At 47.7% G+C, this 20,317-nt stretch overlaps 4 protein-coding genes across 8 annotated transcripts in view; 2 read left to right on the forward strand and 2 right to left on the reverse strand.

The window, feature by feature from the left end:
- Positions 1-6,754, reverse strand: usp38 (ubiquitin specific peptidase 38). 3 transcript variants are annotated; one of them, XM_085912975.1, is made up of 13 exons: positions 6,589-6,754; positions 5,464-5,649; positions 4,730-5,234; positions 4,483-4,618; positions 4,279-4,408; positions 4,075-4,176; positions 3,835-3,993; positions 3,473-3,666; positions 3,310-3,403; positions 3,129-3,235; positions 2,752-3,058; positions 1,464-2,381; positions 1-847 (listed from the first exon to the last, which is right to left on the reverse strand). In XM_085912975.1, the coding sequence occupies exons 2-13, from the start codon at positions 5,638-5,640 to the stop codon at positions 683-685; spliced, it is 2,994 nt and encodes a 997-aa protein (XP_085769101.1). In that variant the 5' UTR covers positions 5,641-5,649; positions 6,589-6,754; the 3' UTR covers positions 1-682. The 3 variants fall into 3 exon arrangements, with proteins under 3 accessions (XP_085769101.1, XP_085769102.1, XP_085769103.1); XM_085912976.1 differs by lacking the exon at positions 6,589-6,754 and adding an exon at positions 6,264-6,564; XM_085912977.1 differs by lacking the exon at positions 6,589-6,754 and having other exon boundaries at positions 5,454-5,593.
- On the forward strand, positions 6,302-13,379 carry smarca5 (SNF2 related chromatin remodeling ATPase 5). Of its 3 annotated transcripts, none has more exons than XM_085912973.1 (24): positions 6,302-6,408; positions 7,275-7,463; positions 8,001-8,114; positions 8,201-8,367; positions 8,548-8,648; positions 8,728-8,828; positions 8,911-9,090; positions 9,289-9,444; positions 9,508-9,639; positions 9,713-9,781; positions 9,872-9,981; positions 10,069-10,295; positions 10,378-10,499; positions 10,580-10,865; positions 11,103-11,251; positions 11,330-11,452; positions 11,528-11,635; positions 11,729-11,842; positions 11,921-12,043; positions 12,129-12,261; positions 12,339-12,457; positions 12,544-12,756; positions 12,820-12,930; positions 13,017-13,379. In XM_085912973.1, the coding sequence occupies exons 2-24, from the start codon at positions 7,389-7,391 to the stop codon at positions 13,080-13,082; spliced, it is 3,099 nt and encodes a 1,032-aa protein (XP_085769099.1). In that variant the 5' UTR covers positions 6,302-6,408; positions 7,275-7,388; the 3' UTR covers positions 13,083-13,379. The 3 variants fall into 3 exon arrangements, with proteins under 3 accessions (XP_085769099.1, XP_085769098.1, XP_085769100.1); XM_085912972.1 differs by lacking the exon at positions 6,302-6,408 and adding an exon at positions 6,497-6,662; XM_085912974.1 differs by lacking the exon at positions 6,302-6,408 and adding an exon at positions 6,735-6,752.
- The window catches only part of frem3 (Fras1 related extracellular matrix 3), an 18,988-nt gene continuing 11,754 nt past the window's right edge, over positions 13,084-20,317 (reverse strand). The window contains exons 8-24 of the mRNA XM_085912971.1: positions 20,078-20,287; positions 19,776-19,973; positions 19,443-19,607; positions 19,183-19,365; positions 18,970-19,100; positions 18,440-18,598; positions 18,054-18,357; positions 17,848-17,979; positions 17,373-17,704; positions 17,091-17,283; positions 16,911-17,015; positions 16,543-16,670; positions 16,331-16,465; positions 15,553-15,679; positions 15,286-15,473; positions 15,050-15,196; positions 13,084-14,975 (exon numbers count right to left, since the gene is read on the reverse strand). Coding sequence (XP_085769097.1) covers positions 14,448-14,975; positions 15,050-15,196; positions 15,286-15,473; positions 15,553-15,679; positions 16,331-16,465; positions 16,543-16,670; positions 16,911-17,015; positions 17,091-17,283; positions 17,373-17,704; positions 17,848-17,979; positions 18,054-18,357; positions 18,440-18,598; positions 18,970-19,100; positions 19,183-19,365; positions 19,443-19,607; positions 19,776-19,973; positions 20,078-20,287 — 3,365 coding nt within the window. The 3' untranslated portion in view covers positions 13,084-14,447. The remainder of the gene's footprint in view (positions 14,976-15,049; positions 15,197-15,285; positions 15,474-15,552; positions 15,680-16,330; positions 16,466-16,542; positions 16,671-16,910; positions 17,016-17,090; positions 17,284-17,372; positions 17,705-17,847; positions 17,980-18,053; positions 18,358-18,439; positions 18,599-18,969; positions 19,101-19,182; positions 19,366-19,442; positions 19,608-19,775; positions 19,974-20,077; positions 20,288-20,317) is intronic.
- Positions 15,972-20,317, forward strand: part of hhip (hedgehog interacting protein) — a 66,596-nt gene continuing 62,250 nt past the window's right edge. Inside the window, exons 1-2 of the mRNA XM_085912979.1 lie at positions 15,972-16,002; positions 19,471-19,617. The gene's annotated coding sequence lies outside the window, so the exon portion shown is untranslated. The remainder of the gene's footprint in view (positions 16,003-19,470; positions 19,618-20,317) is intronic.

The raw sequence follows: 20,317 nt of genomic DNA on the forward strand, positions 1-20,317 counted from the left end.
CCCAAAAAAAAAATCAATAAGTGCTAGCATTCAATAACATTTCATGAAACAAAAACACAATGACATCTAAATAGTTAAGTATTGAGTTAAGAATAGTTAATTTATTAGTTTGTGCTTCAATCCAATTCAGTACACTGCTCCTTGTGCTGTCCCCACCTTGGCCACCAGGAGGCAGTACTGTATGTAATGTAGTCACGCAAACATTGAATAGACGGCTTCTTCTACAAAGCTAACGAGCCATTCTTTCGGTCACATTATTTAGTTGTTTTAAAAACTCGCGTGTTTTATGTTTAGTTTGTAAATGTCTACTAGGAGTGGCATCACGCAGTTTGAAGCACTCCGGCTGCTTTTCGAGTGAGTTGAATTCATTTAACCGCCACCACTCGATGCTTAATTTTCAAGTTGTGACAACTCGTATTTCTGGAAAAATGAAAAGTTGGGTCACTTGAATCTCAAGGTACCACTGTTCAACGGACCTGCAGAGCTGGCATCTGTAAAGCTGTCTACACCTCTTAACATTGTTATACAGCTAAATGTATCCATCTTTGTTTTTTTTTTACATGATCCACTTGCACCGTTCCACCTGTTACAGCTTCGATACCTTTTTTTTGTCCCTCTGAGGATAGTAAAAAGGTCCCCACCCCACCCCTGCTCGTTAGCATTGTGTGCTTTTTATTTAGCTTTAGAAGACCAGTCTACTAATGGTGTTAAATCCTCCTCCTCCCCCTCCCCCTCCAGACGGGCCGCAACTCCCCGGCGGGTTGTTGTCATCTGAGCCGTTGGGCCTGAAGGAGCAGGAAGAAGACGGCGCCTGCAGAGCCTGAGTCCGAGCGTTCAGCTCTTGTTCCTGTGGAGAGAAATAAACATGTGAAAGAGAGTTGAGGCGTACCGACAGCTCCCTCTAGTGGCCGTTTGCTTAGGGACGGTTCAGTGGCTCGTGAAATTGCTGCCTGGCTTCTTGCGGGATTTGGACTCAAGGCGAAGGCGAAACAAATCTTTTTACCCGGCATTGATCTTGATGATTTGTTGAGGACTTTTGTTGTATATCGCCAACGCCACAGTACGTGTGTGAAATGTGAATAAGTGCAAAGCTCGGCGTTCCATGTTCTCCTTGAGCGGCTCAATGGTCGCTCTCGTTTGGTGTAAATTTGAGAAGATGACATCATTTCACAACACGGAGAAGAAACATAAGCTTTAACTCGATAAACAGTTCATCGGTGTCTTTCACACAAAACCCAGCAAAATCAGGATATCGCTGCAGCTGTGGATGCCGTTGTTTTAACTGTCTGTTATTATTGTATGGCTGATTTTTTTTCTCCCGACTCAGCACTTTATATACAACAACGGTTGTTTTAAAGTGCTCTATAAGTTGAGAGTTGAGTCTCATTTTACATCCAGGATCAAGAATATACTACTTTGCTGTAATTTGGCTGTATTTCTGTGTGAATTGCTTTGGGTTTTACCTGTAGATACAACTTATTGTCCTTGATAATGGCATCCAGCAGTTCTTTCTGCAACGGTGGCTCGGCGCTCTGCCTTATTCCGCTGGCCGTCGGGCCTTTAATGGAGGCCTGCCGGGACACTTCCTGTTTCCTGTACATGAGCACATAGGCTGTGTCCTTGGGGAAGCGACTGGTGATGTTTTGCACCGACTGGAAGGAGGCAAACGTCACCCTGCTGTCATTGAACAGCAGCCAGTCGCTGGTGGGCACAGAGCCGCCGCCGCCGCCTTGAGCGCTCGGACCCTCCCGGACTTGCTCCCCTTGACTCAAGTCCTCCTGACAGACGGCGTCCCCTTCCGCTGTGCTGTCGCAGCCGTAGGAGTAGTAGTGTCCACTTTCGGACGACACGCCCGAATGCATCACGACGGAGCTGAGGACGTAAAGCACCGACTGGACTTCCTCATCTCGCCGGGAGGGTTTGAGTTTCTTGGCTAGGTTCTCGCTGCTCTCGGGGGGGTCCACCAGGGGCGGGGAAGAGGCGGGCTGCAGGGGCGGGGTCGGCAAAGTCGGCGAGGGACGGTGCACGGGAAGGCGCAGGCGCGACGGGATGGTGACGTTGTCCAGGATCTTGCGGCGTACGTGGCACTTGGCGTCGTAAGCGAAGCGTAACAGCGTGAGGATCAGGTACTCGGGGGCTGACATCACTTTGAGGGTCCGCTCGGCCCTTCGCAGGCTGCCACATTTGCCACAAAAGTAGGCGTTGTCCTTATCCAGAATCTCCGGAGCTAGGAAGTAGTCCACCAGGTCGGGCACGGTGAGGGGAGGATCGTTGTTCTCTGGCAGGCCGTGGACTTGTCCGGATTGGTCTTTGGTCCCCGGCATAGGGGTCTCGCTGCCACCGTTGACGGAACCAAGGCAAACCACTTTGGACTCGTCCGACTTGGGGAGACAAGACAAAATTGCTTACGTGTGGAAAAGCGGTTTAAGAGCTTACATGTGTTCATACAACCCGATCTTTATGTTGAAAAACGTTAAATCGCAAATTGGCTATTATTTAGCTGAATCTTTGTCGGAAACAGGCTAGGTTTATGGAATTTGGGCTGAGCTCCATGTGAAGGAGGCTAAATTGCTAAATGACTGTCATTAGGCTCGTAGGCCTCTGTGAAAGTGGCAAACTGGGTGCAAAACAAACTTAATTAATAGGTTTGTCATTTGTCTGGATCTTTGTGTGAAAGAGGCTAAATTACTAGAAATTTGGCAAACTTGCTGATTTGAGTGTGAATAACTTATATTAAAAAGGCAAACTTGCTTTGGACTCGTTGGATTTGGTGGCACCCCGCGAGGGGCAGAAGGCCAGCGAAAGGTCCGTGAAGGGCTCCTCCTTCTCGGAGACGCAGTCGCAGTGGGTGCATCGGATACCCGTCACGAGTTTTCCACCAAAAGTCCTCTCAATCAGGGTCCGTTTGTCGTTGTCGTCCACTTTTGGAGCGGAAGCTTCGCCTTCTTCGGGGGACGTCGGAGCGCTGACGTCTTTGCCGCATGCATCGATGGCGTCGGTGGGAAGACTTGGGTTGTTTGATTCCAACACCTGAATGGTTTTCTCCTCTTCGTGTAACCTTGGTATCATCGGGAGACAATGTCAAGAAACCTGGGAGAAGCTATTCAATTCAAATTCACGTGCCGTACCTGTCGAGGAGAAAGCGGAGGTACTCTGAGCAGTCCTGCTGAGAGCCCGCATTAAACCACGGCGGGCGGGACACCTCCAAGAAGTTCCTCGGAGCGTAGGCCGCCCTCTAGGGGGGAAACAAAGACATTACGTCACACTTTCCAGCTGCCACGATCTTTCTAGTCTTCCACTAACACAAACCTGAGTGTGCGCAAGGAAAGCAAAGAGCATCTGCAGCTTCTTCATCAGCGTGCTGGAACCGTTCAGGCGCAGCGACAACACGTGTCGCCTGAAACTGAGGCAAAACAAAGTTTATTTTACATCAAAGAAAAAATGCTTTTTGAATTATGAATTGGTGACTTACTCTGTGGCCATGAAGAGCGTCTGCAGGATGCTGTTCATGAAGCAGGTGTTCCCCAGGTTGACCAAGCCCGTCTTGCCGGTCTCCGACTTCCCGACCTGCCTCAGCGGTCCCGAGGCAAAAGAGTTGGACTGGGACGTCCAGGCACTTTGATTCAGCACCAGCTTGATCTTCTCCTCGCTTGGTTTTGGCAGATCCTGGCGGCATGAGATGCATATTTAACCTGAAAATTCTTCTCATGTTCAAACATGTTCCTGGGTCACTTTTCGCCGGGTATAGTGTTGGCTTGAACGTTTGAATATATTTTCTTAATTATGTACTAAACATTGAAATAAAGTTAAAAAAAAGCAACAACGCTCGCTTACCTTGATGGCTTCCAGAATGTGGTCGTAGAGATCAGGGAATCCAGAATACTGATACATCATGCAGTGCACGAGCTCGCTGAACTGCAGCAGGAAGGCTTTACTGGTGGGGAGCCCGTCGGCCTGCAGTGACTGCACCAGATGCACCACGTGTGGAATAACCTGCAACAGATGAGACAATAGAAAAATGTCCTTTTCACGTCTTTTTTTTTTTTTTTTTTTTTGGCAGACGAGATGCCTTACCAGATGGAAGGCCTCGGGAGAGTGCTGGAAACTGAGGAGCATGTGGGAGAGAACGGCGAGGGCCCCCGGTCGCACGATGGGGTACCACAGACGATTGAACACCTGTGCGAGAAGTTGAAAATCATTTAAAATGTCTTCGGCTGCAAGGGGATGGTCTTCGTTCAATTCCACTAAAACATAACACGAATACATCTCAAGACCTACCAGTTCAATTTTGAGCAGAGTGACATCTATGAGGATGGTGAACTTCTGAACGGCGGCCAGGCCTTTGAGCAGAGCGATGACCCAGGTGTCCACGTGCTGGGCCAGAGGCCAAGAGAGCCAGTCAATCATCCTAACAAAACACAACAAGTATATGTGGCCATCATCCAAAAGCATCACGTTGAAGCATATCATACTTCCACATACCTGCACAGTGCTTTGGTCATGTTTGCGTCTTTGACATTCTGGTCCGTGGTGAGACTCTTAATAAGCACTGTGATCATCTGGACCGGGATGTACTGAACCAGACTGGCCAAGGCGATGGACGGTTCGAACGCTGGGTCTGAAGAAAGATGGCGGGGAGGACAGTAAGTTTTTATAGTGAACATAAATCGGAAAGTTACAAAAAGTCCTTCCAGAAAGCTAGGGGGCAGTACTGAATCAATCATCTCACCTGTAGAAGAGATGATGGCAAAGACCTCCTGGAGGGAAGGCAGCAGCGTGGCCGGCTCGGCCTTCCAGATGTTCTGCAGCAATGTGCTGACCTTGGTGACTTGGGCCACGTACTCGCCTAGTTCCTGCTCCTGGTTGGCCAGGCAGTGGAAATAGCCGATGGTCCTCACCAGCTGCTGGCAGAACAGGACGCCGCCCTTGTCCCTGGGCACGCACTGCACAAAGTCCGATAGCAGGGAGGCGAGACGGGCGCACGCGGCCGGCCCGGGCCGCTCGCACACCATCCTCAGCACCTCCACCTGGACCACAGCGAAGAGCTCCAGCACGGCGGGGCAACTGATGAGCAGCCGCAAGCCACAGTGGATGTAGTCCACCACGGCGGGGTCTTTGTGATCCAGCTGCTCGTAGCCCTGCTGCAGCAGGCCCAACACAAAGTCCTTGGTGAAGAACGCCTCAAACACCGAGCGGTGGTAGCGTGCGTACGCCTCCAGGACCTGGAAGCCCACCTGAGGAGAGAGGATAGGTCACGAGGGGTCTGAGTAACAAATAAAAAAAAGTTTAAAATTGCTTTTAAATACAAGATGGCGACAGAGCACATTTTTTTCTGCAAGACAAGAATATGGCTGGACAGACCAAATGAAGCTCTCTGATGTAAGACGGCTACGAATAAAATCAACCTCAGATATCAAAAGAAAAAAAATCTAGTTGATCACTATATGACAAACCACTGCTCACTTGCTTCTGGAAGTGGTCCTCCCCCAGCAGGATGAGGCGGGTGGTGACGGCAAACAGAGCCCGGCACTCCTCCGCCGTCACGTCCTTCTCTGCCGCCTCCACCACCTTTTTCACAATAGCCTTCTTCACCGGAAGCGTGTGAGCAGAGCTGATCAGGCCCTCCAAAATTTTGTCCATGATGGCGGCCTGTGAGAGACAAAGCGAGCAGGACGCTTCATTAGTCATGTGGAATCTGACAACTGCAGCTTGACATAACTCAACAAACTCAAACAAACAATGACTGGCTCACAGATAAAACAAACAGGAAAGTTGACAGATTTCGTAATGTTACAGTGCAAATGCAGTTTACCACCAGATGAACGCAAAGAATTACTGATTTAAATCCAAATAAATGTTCACATTTAAAACATGACATATAATATTGCTTTTGGATATGTGTACAGCCTGCTTCAACTTTTTTTTTTTTTTTAATCCTTTTTTGTTTTATTTCCAAATGGACTTCATTTGTATTTAACTAATAGTGCAGAACATTCACATTTTAACTTTAACTACTGCTTGCTTTTAAACATGTATTTAAGTCCATTCTTTTATAATGATGTTTTTTATGTAGTGATATTTTTAAGGTGGCACTTGATTTGAGAATTACTGTACAGCTTTTTTATTACTTCTTGTGCGATGTTAATGGCGTTGACAAGTCAACTTGGCATAACAATCGAAGTCAATATACATGAATAACAAAACAACAGTCACAAATATCATCTATAGTTACTAAAAGTCAACTTATCACACTTGTTCTCCACCTTTTTCTTCACTACGGTAGCCCATCGGTCACGAGCGCTTTGACAGTAGCCGTATAATCATAATAGCAAAGCCACCGCTTAAAACACAAGTACATCTACACTCCACATCTGATCACCACCGGAACCACATTTAACCGCGCCGCTAGTAAGTGTTTTAAATATATACATATATATTTGTTTACGAGCGCCGCGTCGAACAAAGCAACTTGAAGGGCTTGACGTCAGCTGTGTGATGTTTCTCGGCAGCCACTGACTTAGCATAAAAGCTAATACGCCCTGAATGGGAAAGAAGGGGAGCACAGGCTCTGAATAAACACGTCCATACCCAAATGGAGCATGTCAATAGTGTCCGACTTGAAGAAGATACGCTCCGTTTTGGTGTTAAATCTCGTTTCGCAGGTAAATTCTCTTGTATTTTTTGGTCAAATCACTCAACCGGAATCAGCTGATCAACAACGGCTACGTCATTTCTCTCACGCCTGACAAGCAGTAAGGACCCCCAAAGCAAACGTCCGTTTTGGTGGTCTTTGCATTGCCTGTGATTATTATTACCTGGAAATTCAAGTTTAAACTTGAATTACCCTACAAAACAATATCCCATGTAGTTTTTGTGTTTTTAAATTTGACTAAAAATGAGTTTTTTTGTCCGTTTATGATTCATGACGTCTACATTTTAGTTTCAGTTTTACCGATTCTTTCACAGCTATGATCATAAATGATGTATTATTTTAAATACTCCGGGAAAGCATAGTAAATATATGCAATATAGTTTTATATGTTTTTTTAATTACAGTAACAAAAAAAAAAAGAATTAAATTGTACTTTCAATTTTCGTGATGCATTCACATTCATCCTCAGAGTGGGAAGGTCGCTTTCCGGTATTTCCAACTTTAATGAAGGCTACATGGACCAAGTCTCGCGATTGCGCGGCAAACTCACGCCGAGGACGCGGGTGTTCGGGAGGAGCAAAGCAACCACTCGCGCTGACCCGGTGTGTCTTTCATTCCACAGACCCAACCAAACAGTACCAGACCACGGCGAGAAAGTTGTTCCTAAAATCCACAATAGATCCATCTTACACGGGACACACTTAAGGACCAGCCCAAGAGGGAATAGCCGTAAAACATGTCGGACATTTTAAGCTGCGTGGAGCCGGAGCGGGAAGAGCAGACCGAAGTTGAAGAAGCCGGGGGAGCCGAGGTAAAACGGTTCGGAATGAGACATTGTTTTGATTTTTAATCATGGTTGTGTCTTCCAGTGTATCGATATACATGATTGTAATAATTATCAATTGACCTGAACGCTTCCCACGACCGACTTCTACTTGATTAACCGTTAGCGTCAGTTAGCTTGCGGCTAGCTAATTGTTGCTAGCGCCGCCGAAGCCATTGTTGTTCCGTTCCGTAAATGTAGGACGTTGCGACAGGCATGGCCAAATCAGACGTGCTTTTTTTTCTTCTTTGAGGAATCAAACACTCTTCATAATTGCGCGTTTGGGCCTAGCACCTCACCGAAGCTAGCCTTTGTTTCTTTCCAATGACAGCCCGAAGTGATGCCGTTACTGTATTGCCTCGGGCTTTTTGTTTTTGTGATTATATTTTTTAAATTAACAAAATTAAATGTTGGAATGCTCTAAGAAAAGAAAGAAAGATTAATGTCGTCATTGTAAGCTGGTTCAGGGAGTTGCAAATAGATGAACAAAGTGATTAAACAATCTTTCTTTTTTTTTTTAAATAGGAAAAGTCTGACTCGGATGCCGGCAAGGAGTCGTCCTCAGATGCAGGACCCGATGGACAAGATGTGTCCTCTACCAAAACCAAAGAATCTGCTCCGGGTTATGAAGAAAAAGTCGTAAGGACATGTTTTTCTACTCAAAAATTAAAATACTTTTGTTTTTGTCCAAGGAATAATCCAAATATCTTTTTTTGCGCCCATAGAAAACGGATCGTACCAACAGATTCGACTACCTGCTGAAGCAAACCGAGCTTTTTGCTCACTTCATTCAGCCGGCCGCACAGAAGACTCCCACGTCTCCGCTCAAGATGAAGCCGGGGCGTCCTCGCATCAAAAAGGACGAGAAGCAGAACTTGTTGTCTGCTGGAGAGTGAGTACCAAAAAATATCAAAATTAAAAAAAAATATGTCCAAGTAAAAAACAATAATGGAAGTTACTCAAACTGTGGCCATCGAAAATCCATCATTAACCAGTTAAGTAACATTTTAGCTTTGCGTGCATTCCACATCGCACCAAGCCCAATTTCTGCTTCCCCACGCTTTTCTCTCAGCAATCGTCATCGGCGCACCGAGCAAGAGGAAGACGAGGAGCTGTTGAGCGAGAGCACCAAGACCACGAACGTCTGCACCCGCTTTGACGACTCGCCATCTTGTAAGTGCTCGCCTCTTTAGAAACAGAAAGGAAGAAAGTTGCGTCGGTATGTCCATCAAACGTTTACCTTCCCGTGCAGACGTCAAAACGGGAAAGATGCGAGACTATCAGGTGCGCGGTCTGAACTGGCTCATCTCTCTGTACGAGAACGGAATCAACGGCATCCTCGCCGATGAAATGGTGAGCGTCTTTCTCGCAAACGGCAAATGTATCACTTCATTTTGAGACATGACTTCATTTCTACCGATTGGTGTGCCGTCAGGGTTTGGGAAAGACCCTCCAAACCATTTCCCTGCTGGGCTACATGAAGCACTACAGGAACATTCCTGGGCCGCATATGGTGCTGGTGCCCAAGTCCACATTGTACAACTGGATGAACGAGTTCAAGCGCTGGGTGCCGTCTCTGCGAGCAGTCTGCCTCATCGGAGACAGAGATGAGAGGGTCAGCCATGTTTGCCATTTTAACAATTGTGTTTGGAAAGGGTGAAGAGAAAAATCTAGTAACGAGAGTTTACTTTTTTTGTCAAATTAAATTTTTTCTTTTTATTAAAATGACACCAAAAAATATTGTTTTGCTTGTAAAACGACATTTTTTTGTCCTCGGAAAATAAAGTCTGAATCTCCACCCTCCATTTCTCAGACTGCTCTCATCCGAGACGTGTTGCTACCCGGTGAATGGGACGTGTGTGTGACTTCGTATGAGATGCTCATCATAGAAAAGGCCGTCTTCAAGAAATTCAACTGGCGCTACCTGGTCATCGACGAAGCCCACAGGATCAAGAACGAGAAATCCAAGGTATGTCCGCCGTCGTCCTTTACCTGTGAGGCTCCTTGAATAATAACACACATTTCCTTGCAGTTGTCTGAGATCGTGCGTGAATTCAAGACCACCAATCGCCTGCTGCTGACCGGTACGCCGCTCCAGAACAACCTCCACGAGCTTTGGGCCCTGCTCAACTTCCTGCTACCCGACGTCTTCAATTCGTCAGAGGTGTGCGACATATTCCCAAATCTTTGAATCGTAATGAAAACAGTCCCTAATTTTTTCCATTTGGCCCCTGAAGGACTTTGACTCTTGGTTTGACACGAACAATTGCTTGGGCGATCAGAAACTGGTGGAGCGTCTGCACACGGTATGTCGGGAATATATATATATATATATTTTTTTTCATTGCTTATTTGCAAGCATATTCTCAACATTTTTGTCGTTTTGTTACGAGTAGGTGCTCCGCCCATTTCTTCTCCGTCGCATAAAAGCTGATGTGGAGAAAACGCTACTCCCAAAGAAGGAGATCAAGATGTATGTGGGACTCAGTAAAATGCAGCGAGAATGGTAAGAACGCCTTAGATAGATTTTAGTTGGTTGCTAAGAATAGATTTAGGGGGGGAAAAAAAAATCATTGATCTATCTCTCCATAAGGTACACCAAAATTTTGATGAAGGACATCGACATCCTGAACTCTGCCGGCAAGATGGACAAGATGCGTCTGCTCAACGTGCTCATGCAGCTGCGCAAGTGCTGCAATCACCCGTACTTGTTCGACGGCGCCGAGCCCGGCCCCCCGTACACCACCGACCTCCACCTGGTGGTCAACAGCGGCAAGATGGCGGTCCTGGACAAGCTGCTGCCCAAGATGAAAGAGCAGGGTAAGTTGGAGATGCAGTTTGGTACAGCAGGACACAACACTCACAAGATGGTGGGCGTGGGCTTTTTGTTTTTTCTCCCCAGGCTCACGCGTGCTCATCTTCAGCCAGATGACCAGGGTGCTGGACATCTTGGAGGACTACTGCATGTGGAGGAACTACGGCTATTGTCGCCTGGACGGTCAGACGCCGCACGAAGAGAGACAGGTGCGGTGCTAGCGGACTGCGTTGCTTGCACGTATAAGACGTCGTGACGTTAAAAGTAAAACGTGGGATGCACTTTTCAGATCTCCATCAATGCCTACAACGAGCCCAACAGCAGCAAGTTCATCTTCATGCTGAGCACCAGAGCCGGCGGCCTCGGTATCAACCTAGCGACCGCCGACGTGGTCATCCTCTATGACTCTGACTGGAACCCTCAAGTGGACCTCCAGGCCATGGACCGAGCTCACAGGATCGGGCAGCTGAAACAAGTGCGCGTCTTCCGCTTCATCACGGAAAACACGGTGGAGGAGCGAATTGTGGAGAGGGCGGAGATGAAACTGCGCCTGGACTCCATCGTCATCCAGCAAGGTACGACACATTTTTGTTCCGTTTTTCAAGTTAGCAGGCTAGTTTGTGGCGTGGCAAAAAAATCGGAAAAAAAAAAAAAAATCTCATACACTTTAATGCAAGTAAAATTGTGCTTTGTGATTCTCAAAGTATGATAGCTCTCTTTGGTGGTACATGAATCGCCGGTTAGTGTCCTTTTGGCTAAAAACATCAGCCTGGATCCATCCAGCGATCACGGCTGTTTCTTCATCTCACCAGGGCGACTTGTGGATCCGAGCGCCAACAAGCTGGGCAAAGATGAGATGCTGTCCATCATTCGGCACGGCGCCACGCACGTCTTCGCCTCCAAGGAGAGCGAGATCACAGACGACGACATCAACGCCATCCTAGAGAGGGGCGAGAGGAAGGTGAGTCGTGGCTTCAAGCACGGCCGCCCGGCTGAGCAGCGGACTTTTTTGCCTGACGTTTGATCACCCGGCCACCAGACGATGGAGATGAAGGAGAAGCTCTCCTCCTTGGGCGAGAGCTCGTTGAGGAACTTCACCATGGACACGGAGAACACCAGTGTCTACACGTTTGAGGGAGAAGACTACAGAGAGAAGAAAAAGGTATAAAAGAACCACCGTGGGAACAACATCAAGCCTTGATGTTCGTCTCCACCTCCTCCTGCTCTTCCTCGTCAGGTCATCACCAACTGGATTGAGCCGCCCAAGAGAGAGAGGAAGGCCAATTACGCCGTGGACGCCTATTTCAGGGAAGCTCTTCGAGTCAGCGAGCCCAAAGCCCCCAAGGTGGGTAATTTTCTTCTCCCCTTGACCCGATGATGTATTAGCTACCAAAATGATGTCCTGTCCTAAACTGTTTTCACTCTGTTCGGCTTCCAGGCTCCCCGTCCGCCTAAGCAGCCCAACGTCCAAGACTTCCAATTCTTCCCCCCACGTCTCTTTGAGCTCCTTGAAAAGGAAATCCTCTTTTACCGAAAGACAATTGGCTACAAGGTACATCTTCTCACTTGCTCCTCACACCTTCTGCGATTTGACCAAAGTTCTTTTGATCACATGAACTTGTCCTCGTAGGTTCCGCGCAACCCGGAAATGCCCAACTCAGCTCAAGTCCAGAAGGAGGAGCAGGCCAAGATCGACGAGGCTGAAGCCTTGACGGAGGAGGAGCTGGAGGAGAAGGAGAATCTTCTGCAGCAGGTGAAAGGATTAGGACTCTGGGATTTTTCAATATTGGCCACAAACATCAAACTATCTTCTTTTTTTAATGATTATTCTTTTGTAGGGATTCACCATTTGGAACAAACGCGACTTCAACCAATTCATCAAAGCCAATGAGAAGTGGGGACGCGACGACATCGAGAACATCGCCAGAGAGGTGGAGGGGAAAACTCCGGAGGAAGTCATGGAATATTCCGGTAATGTGCGCTCGGACTCAAATTGGTCGCCCCTTATTCCTACGTACGTGACGTCCTCATGCGCTGTCCTCCCCCAGCTGTGTTCTGGGAGCGCTGCAACGAGCTCCAGGACATCGAGAAGATCATGGCTCAGATCGAGCGAGGCGAGGCCAGGATCCAGAGGAGGATCAGCATCAAGAAGGCACTGGACTCCAAGGTTTGTCGTCAAGCGGGCTTTGAATTAATTTCACAATGCAAAACTGCTTTCAAGCGTGGCAATCTCCAAATGTTTCTTCGAACCAGATCGGCCGCTACAAGGCCCCCTTCCACCAGCTGCGCATCTCCTACGGCACCAACAAGGGCAAGAACTACACGGAGGAGGAGGACCGCTTCCTCATCTGCATGCTGCACAAGCTGGGCTTCGACAAGGAGAGCGTGTACGACGAGCTGCGCCAGTGCATCCGCAACTCGCCCCAGTTCCGCTTCGACTGGTTCCTCAAGTCCAGGACAGCCATGGTGAGTGGACATTTCCCGCCGTCCGCTTCTTCGCCGACGTTGCTGACTCGCGCGCGCTCGCAGGAGCTGCAAAGGCGATGCAACACACTCATCACGCTCATCGAGAGGGAGAACATGGAGCTGGAGGAGCGGGAGAAGGCGGAGAAGAAGAAGAGGGGGCCGAAGACTGGATCGGTAAGTGGAAGCGTTGGCAACTGAGATGTTTCTTTCTCATAAGAAGTAGGAAGTCCTTCATCACTTATGCTTATTCTTCCGTTTAGGCCCAGAAACGGAAGCCGGAAGGAACCTCGGACAGTCGCGGGCGTCGGAAAAAGCTCAAGTTGTAAACAACGCCCCGTTTGTATGTACAGCCGCGTCATCGTTAGCCGAGCCACAACCGCAATCGTTTTTCCGTGCGTTCGCTAACGGTGTCAAACATCCTTATAGACTTTGTATCATTTGTTCCTAGTGAGATTTTTCTGCCTTGTTATCATTTTCTGAAACACTGCAGCTGTGCTGGTTTTGATTTTTTTACTAGTCCTTTATGGAAAATGTATTTATGCCTGTCAGTGGTACCACATTCCAGTGTACCTTCTCCCTGTGAAGTAGTCTCAATAAATATCCAGTTTTATAATAAAATGAAATAGTGGTGCAGTAATTTTTCAAAAACTCAATGCATATTAATCCAAAACGGATGAATTGAAAACAACAATGTAAATTCAATATGGCACATTGAGATGATTTAGCTTCTGGCTTCAACCACAATCCCAACAATTTTATTCAAAAATATGAATTTCTCCATTTTGCAAAAAGAAACTATGATATCTACAAACGTTGACTGAGTGTGTGTGTGTGGTGACAAAACAATCATCAATCACATTAAAATTCCTTTTCCAAACACATTCATTCCAAGTCAATGAAACACAAATGCCATAATAATAAACATAAAAAAAAACAGTTATGTAGGAAATTTGTCATGTCATTAAAATAATGGCTGCCTGAGCTGCTTACGTACACTTAGCGGGGGGTTTTTTTTTTTTTTTTGCTGCCTTTCATGCAATTACAAACAAGATAAAAGGGGAGGGGACTTTTTTTTTGTTTTTTTTAAGTTAATCGGCTAAAAAGGGTCAACCGCGGTCACAAATTATTCTACGACCTCGTACAGTATATCCAAGGGTGGGGAACCTTATGCCCTGTAATTTGGCCTTCACCCACGTCTACAAACAACCTCAGCAAATGGTAACCCAAAAATGCTCAACATTATGTACAGTGACCATCCTTTATTCAGTCTGCTGTTTACTATTTTGCCTATTTGTGTATTTTTGTGCTTACCCTATGAAGCCACTAGATAGTAACAAAGCCCTGGCTGATAAAAAAAAGTAAATAGAAGTGATACATCACTGACTTGAAGATCTTTGTATGTCGGTGAGGATCTCAAGTAATTTTACCTTGGGTTGCTAGCAAATGTTTTAACCGCACGTGTGCTTTAAAATGAGTTTCAAATAATGACGTTTTGGAAAGCTAGCTTACTTAACTTTTAATTAAACCAGCGTCAACACGACTCAACCTTGAGGTCTAAACCAGGGCCTCAGAAAAGTGGTTCTGTTACTGTTTTCAGATGTTAGGAAATGAAGTTGGGAAATGAAGGCACATTGGTGGAGGAGACTACTATAGTCAATGGGGGGGGGGGGTAACGTTGGATGGGGTTTCCACTAGACCTCAGAACTATCCGAGCCGCCCCACATCCTGGTGGACCCTCGGTTGTAGGCGGCGGATGACGAACTGGCGTAGGGCGGGAACTGGCTCTTTTCCTTCTTTTTGCGCCATAAAAGGAGTACCACGACGGTGGCGATCAAGCACGCCAGGAGGATCAGACCCACCAGGCCCACGATCATGGGCAGGGTAGAGCTGTCCGGAGCCTCCCCGCTGGAGCTCCCCACCGAGGGGCGTTCGAAAGCATACTCCCGCTCCAAGCTCGGGGACCAGGGTTGACGTTGGCTGACCACCACGCGGTCAGCTCGGTCCAGGGCGATGTGTTGAAGGTTGGTGCCACGGTTGTTGTCGGCGCCGATGTCCTGGGCGACTCCCGGGCTGGCGCGGCGCTGACGTCTGAGGGCGGCGCCCGGGGCGGAAGACATGCTGTGGTGGAAGGAGTCCACGCTACGTTTGCCACGGTTGGCGTTCTCCCTGGAGCGCACGGTGTAGATGGTGTGAATGTACCACTCCCGGCCTGCAGCTACCTGCATGTCACACAAACACGCTTGAATTGAACGTTCGCTCGGATATCGATTTTCTACATCAGAACCATCCGAACCTGGAACAGTGGACTTGAGGATAGGGTGAAGCCATCGGATCCTGGTTGTTTGACTAAAAACAGAGCTCCAGCCGTGTCTTCAGCCAACGTGGCCTCGAAAGCAACATCACCAAATGCTGTCGCTTGAGTCTCAGGCTGGGCCTTGTCCTGAAAAACGACATGATGAAAAAGAAACATAATCGTTTCAGTTTAACCCTGATCAAGAAAGAGAACATTTAAAGAATCCAGGTCTTTACCAGGATCTTGAATCTGTAGAGCAGAGATGGGGAATCAGCCAGGCAACCGTATTCCTTATTGGTGGGGTTATATTTGGGAACGTAGCCGTCAGCTCCGGTGCATAAGAACACTTTCTCAATGCTGCAAGAGAAAGAGTCACCCAGGTTCTGCACCGGGTCCACCATCACGCGGCCGTAGATCGACGAGCCTACAAAGACCAGAAATGTTCATTGTGGGCCTCACCAGTTGCAATGCTGGTTGGAATCCACTAGGTGGGAGTGTTGTACCTTCTGAAAAGGCAACATCGGTGCCCTCCCCGAAGCCCATCGAACCGTCAGACAACCACAGCTCCTTCTTGGACAGGAGGAACATCTGCGTGTTGAGGCTGAACTCGGCCGCTACTGGGTCGCTCACCTCAAGAGGACAATCAAAATTTATAATTTGCATAAAGGGGAAGCAAGGCTCGAAATAAATTGACTTCAATGACGTCATTTGAGGATTTAGCCAAGCTAAATTAAACACATATTGAGATCTACTGTAATGTCATGTTAAGAATATTCAATGTGAACATTTCGAAGGTCAAAATCAAAATTCACGACTGTACTGTGATAACAAATAACACTCGTGATATTATAATGATCCAATTTACACGGTACTACTTTATACAAACTCTTCCCGCCGTTGGGCGCACATGTAACGGGGCGTAACTCATTTCCGGTTTCCGGACCTGCGTAAAGGTACGTGTGTTAAATGCTTCATTATTATGCGTAGAATTTTCTATCCAGACACTTATCAAACTGTCAACTACTTTAATTATCAAATTCCCATCTTTAATGCAGTTCCAATCAGACTTTTTTACAAGTCACCCAAGCATTTAATTCCGGTGGTCACGGTGACATAGCAACCTTAGCAATTAGCATGTCTTCGCCATCTTCTGTTGATTGCTAATCCCGTTGTTAGAACGATACTTTTAGCAAGTGTACCTTACTAGCTTCCAAGCTATATATATTTTTTATTTTGACGTTTGAAATTATTGTACTAGGTTAGCAAAATTTGGAAATTTACCTGCTGGAAGCGAATGTCCATATCAAAAGTCAGAGGCTCTCTCGGATGGCACACGGGAGGGTTGCTGAACTCTCCGTTGGGAGATGCAATACAGGGGACCAGCTTCACTGTGTACGTCCCAGAGTAATCCCGTACCTGAAAGATATACAAAATTATTTGGTATTCAACATTCGTGTTTTAGACAGGAGAATTATAGTGTTTATTCAACTTACGGCAAAGTCAGAGACAAAACTCCACTGTTGCATGGGCTGGTTGTGGGTGGGCTCGGTCCTGACCAGAACCAAGGTGAACGTCAAGCCAGGGTGGTCGGCGCATATCACCATGGAAGACACGCCGGTCCCTAAAAAGCGGTCATGTAAAGCATTAAAGCGCTCATATTTATAACCTGACCTTTTATATTGTCTTGGCCTTTTGGACTATAACGCTGACTGACATTTGCTCAGATGACACCTGGTACTTTCACACCGGAAACCCCCCCTACTCTCCACAAATGTGGAACTCCAGAAATAACCCAAGAGAGGATTGTAGGGTAATCCAATAGGAGACTGCATTTACAAGTCGACCACTTTTGATGTTTTACCTGGGTGAGTCATAACAAATTGTCCCCTGAAGCGAGCCTCTGTCTTGAAGTTGACCACCAGGCGGCCCTCTTCGTTTATGCGCATGCTAGTCGGGTACATGGCTCCTGCAGATGTTTTAAATACAGTTTAAGCAAACACCGTAGCGTAAATGTCAAAGAAGGGGCGGCGTCAGAGCTTACCCTGCAGCTCCGACTCGGGTGGGCTCCCGATGCCCTCCTGCCAGAGAATGGCCGTGTCGTACACAAAGGTCAGCTTGAGCTCCGACTGGAGGTCAAAGTGCTGCCAGCCACCCACGGCCACAGGGGAGTGGAAGACGTAGGACACAAAGAGGGGCACGCGTAGGGTGACGTAGGACTGGACCAAGTTGAGGACCTTAGAAAACAGAGTTTTGTCCAGCTCAAAATGAACTGCAGCCACTAAACGATTTGAACAACATTCTGCCAATATATTTTTTTTCATACCTGTCCGTCAGTGCCTATGGAGCCACCGCAATCATTCAACAACTCTGACATGTCGTAGTAACTGGTAAATTCCCAGAGGCAGGCCTCCAAGTTGAGGTTCCGGTAGAAGCGTAGAGAGTTGGACGAGCGCATGGCGTTGCTGTACTGGTAAGGCGATGTTTCGCCGATGATCTCGGGATTTTTGGTTGCGTCTGTGATGAAGCCATGGCCTGTCGGGATTTCGTTGAAATCCAGCAAGTTGGAGCAGCGGTGGTTGCCCACGCGGGTGCCGTCGGGGCTTAGCGTGAGCTCGAAATTGGACATCGGTCTTGTGGAGATGACCGGCAACATACCTGTTGGGGGGAAAAAAAAAAAAAATGTACAGAAGAAACATACTTCTCTCTTGTTACAAAGATACCAATTTTGATAACTTAGCAACACAAAAAACACTTCTTGGGCTATACGAGTATATTTATTCATCCATGTTTTCCCTCACCATCCATATGGGGCATGCTGATAGTCAGCTTGATGAGGTTGGGGAAGTCTGGGTCATCCGGGCCCGTGTAGCGGATCTTTGCAGAAAAAGGTTCAGCTCCAACGGTGCCTTCGATCCGAGGTTGACACATCCCTGTAAAGACGTCAGGGTTGAGAGACTAGACGTCCTCCGAGCGCGTTTATGTTCTTCACATCTACAGTACTTACCTTCCTCTTTGCTGATCACAACGATGGGACTGGAAAGTTCTAAACCAGCGTCCCCGTTGGCATTGAAGGCCCTGGCGGCACACTGGATTCTGGACCCGGCTTGGAAGTAGATGGAATCCAAGGTGATGGATTTGGTGTTGGTAAAGAAGGTGTTGGTGTCCACCTCCCTCATGGGACTGGTCACGCCGTCGGACCCGGTCGGGGCGCTGACCAACCAGCGGTACTGGGTGAGAGTATCATTGATGCTCTCCGCTGAGCAGATGGATCCGGTTTTGTCAAAGTCATCATATTTGGGGTTGCAGGCCTACAAAACAGGAAAACAAGTCATGCTAACAACGTAGCAGCATAGCATCCTGGTACTGAAACAAAACTGGCGTCATACTTACTGTCACACACACGACTGGGTAGCCATTGATGGGGTTGGGGTTGTCTTTGGTCTTGGACGTATCGTCGTACATAAACAGAGAAACCACGTGCGGCACCGCCGGGAAAGTGACGTCCGCCACGCTGTCCATCTCCTCGATGTACACGATAGCTTTGTTCATCTAGCCAGAGCAGGCAAAGTTGTCAAAATAAATACTCGTAACTCTGAATTATTTTTTTATTGGATTTTTGGACTGTCTATTTACTGTGTATTATATAATTGCGTCTCCTGTGATGTGGCTCCAGATGCTTTTTTTATTTTCTTTTATAAAGACTATGCAGGCAAGAATGGAACGTGGGTCACAATTTAGTTGGGCTATTTCTCTGCAGTGGCTTACATTCTGTTTTTAGCTCCATCTAATGTTAACCCCCCCTGCCCCACCTCCTGTCTCATTCCAAAGCCTTTTTATAAGGTATAGCGGTCCAGGCGCGCTGACAGCAATGCCAGCTGTTGCCGGGTTATTTTCGTGCGTTTGTAGCTATGCGCCATCACCTGTATCTCTGCCACCATGTTGTCATCGGGCTTCATGTGGACCGTGAAGGCTTCCCTCATCTCTCGTTGGCCGTCGTAGAGAATCTCGATCTCCACAAAATGCTCCGTGTCGCCCTCTTTGAACTCCACGTCTATGGAAAATAGTGTCAGCTTTCATCACCCATTGACTCCATGTTAAAAGTTTGATAACACCAACAAGTTGGGTGCGCTCACCTTCCGACAGAGGGTTGTAGTCTTCCCCGGAGGTTGCCGATCCGTCCTTGGTGTGCACCCTCACCACGGACAACTTGGAAGTGTCTCCGGTTCGCAAGATAGGGATCTTGACAAGGGCGACGTCCCCTTTCACCTGCGGCTCTCGCACGCTGTACTTAATCTCAGAGAAGCGAATGATTGGCTCTAAAACGAGACGTAGAGAATGAAACCAGTGAGCTCACCTGTTGAAGGATGTGTTCCTAACGTTTTCGGTGACCTACTGTCTTTGTTGTCCGTGACTTTAATCAGGGCTTCCTTCTGCTCGCCGATCGAGGCTCCATACGGCGACTTGCTCTTGGGAGTTCCGAGGACCAGGCGAAACTCCTCGTCCTCCTCATGAACCGAGTCGTCTTCCAGTTTGACCACGCAAGGCTTCTCCGTCTCACCTTTGAGAAGGTAGGAAGTGGAATCATTGTCGTATATCTTGCCACTGTACTTTGAAGCAGTAGAGACAAGTATAGGCTCGACTCGTATTCTGTATGAACGGGTAGTCAAAGTAGTTGCTTGGAAATCAAGATGTGAGCTTTTGAAAATATTGTAGAATAGTTCCTCACCTGGTAGAAAGGTGATCATGGAGGCATTGGTGTTGGGTCTCTCGCTGTAGTCCATCATCACCTGGGCGGTACCCTGCCGGGTGTAGCAGCGTACGGTGGACCAGATACTGACGTCTCCACTGCGGTACACTATCGCCTTGACCTCCCCGTCGGCCTCGTCCACCTTGTAGCTACCCTGCTTGAACTGGACCTTTGGCACTGTAACGACAGTAAGGTTGTCACGACTGAGTCATACCGGGATACCGCCAGAGGTCAGAGACTCGAGTCACAAGTTGCCAAGATTAGACATATGAAAGACTTGCCGTCCGTGATGGTATCGTTGATGGTGATGGTGGTCGCGCTAGGTTCTCCCAGCACGGCATTCATCGGCATCCTTAACACCAGATCGAAGGTCTCCGGTCCTTCCAGCTCAGGCTGACCCAGGTCGTCCAGGATGGTCACCCTGAACGTCTGCATGGTCACTCCGGGGGCAAAGTCCAGGTTGCGACTGATGCCCACATAGTCCAATCCGGCTGCGTGAATTATAAATATGAGTGTTGTCA

Source organism: Syngnathus leptorhynchus, chromosome 5 (assembly GCF_054491065.1).
Source record: "Syngnathus leptorhynchus isolate UIUO chromosome 5, UIUO_Slep, whole genome shotgun sequence".
NCBI lineage: Eukaryota > Metazoa > Chordata > Actinopteri > Syngnathiformes > Syngnathidae > Syngnathus > Syngnathus leptorhynchus.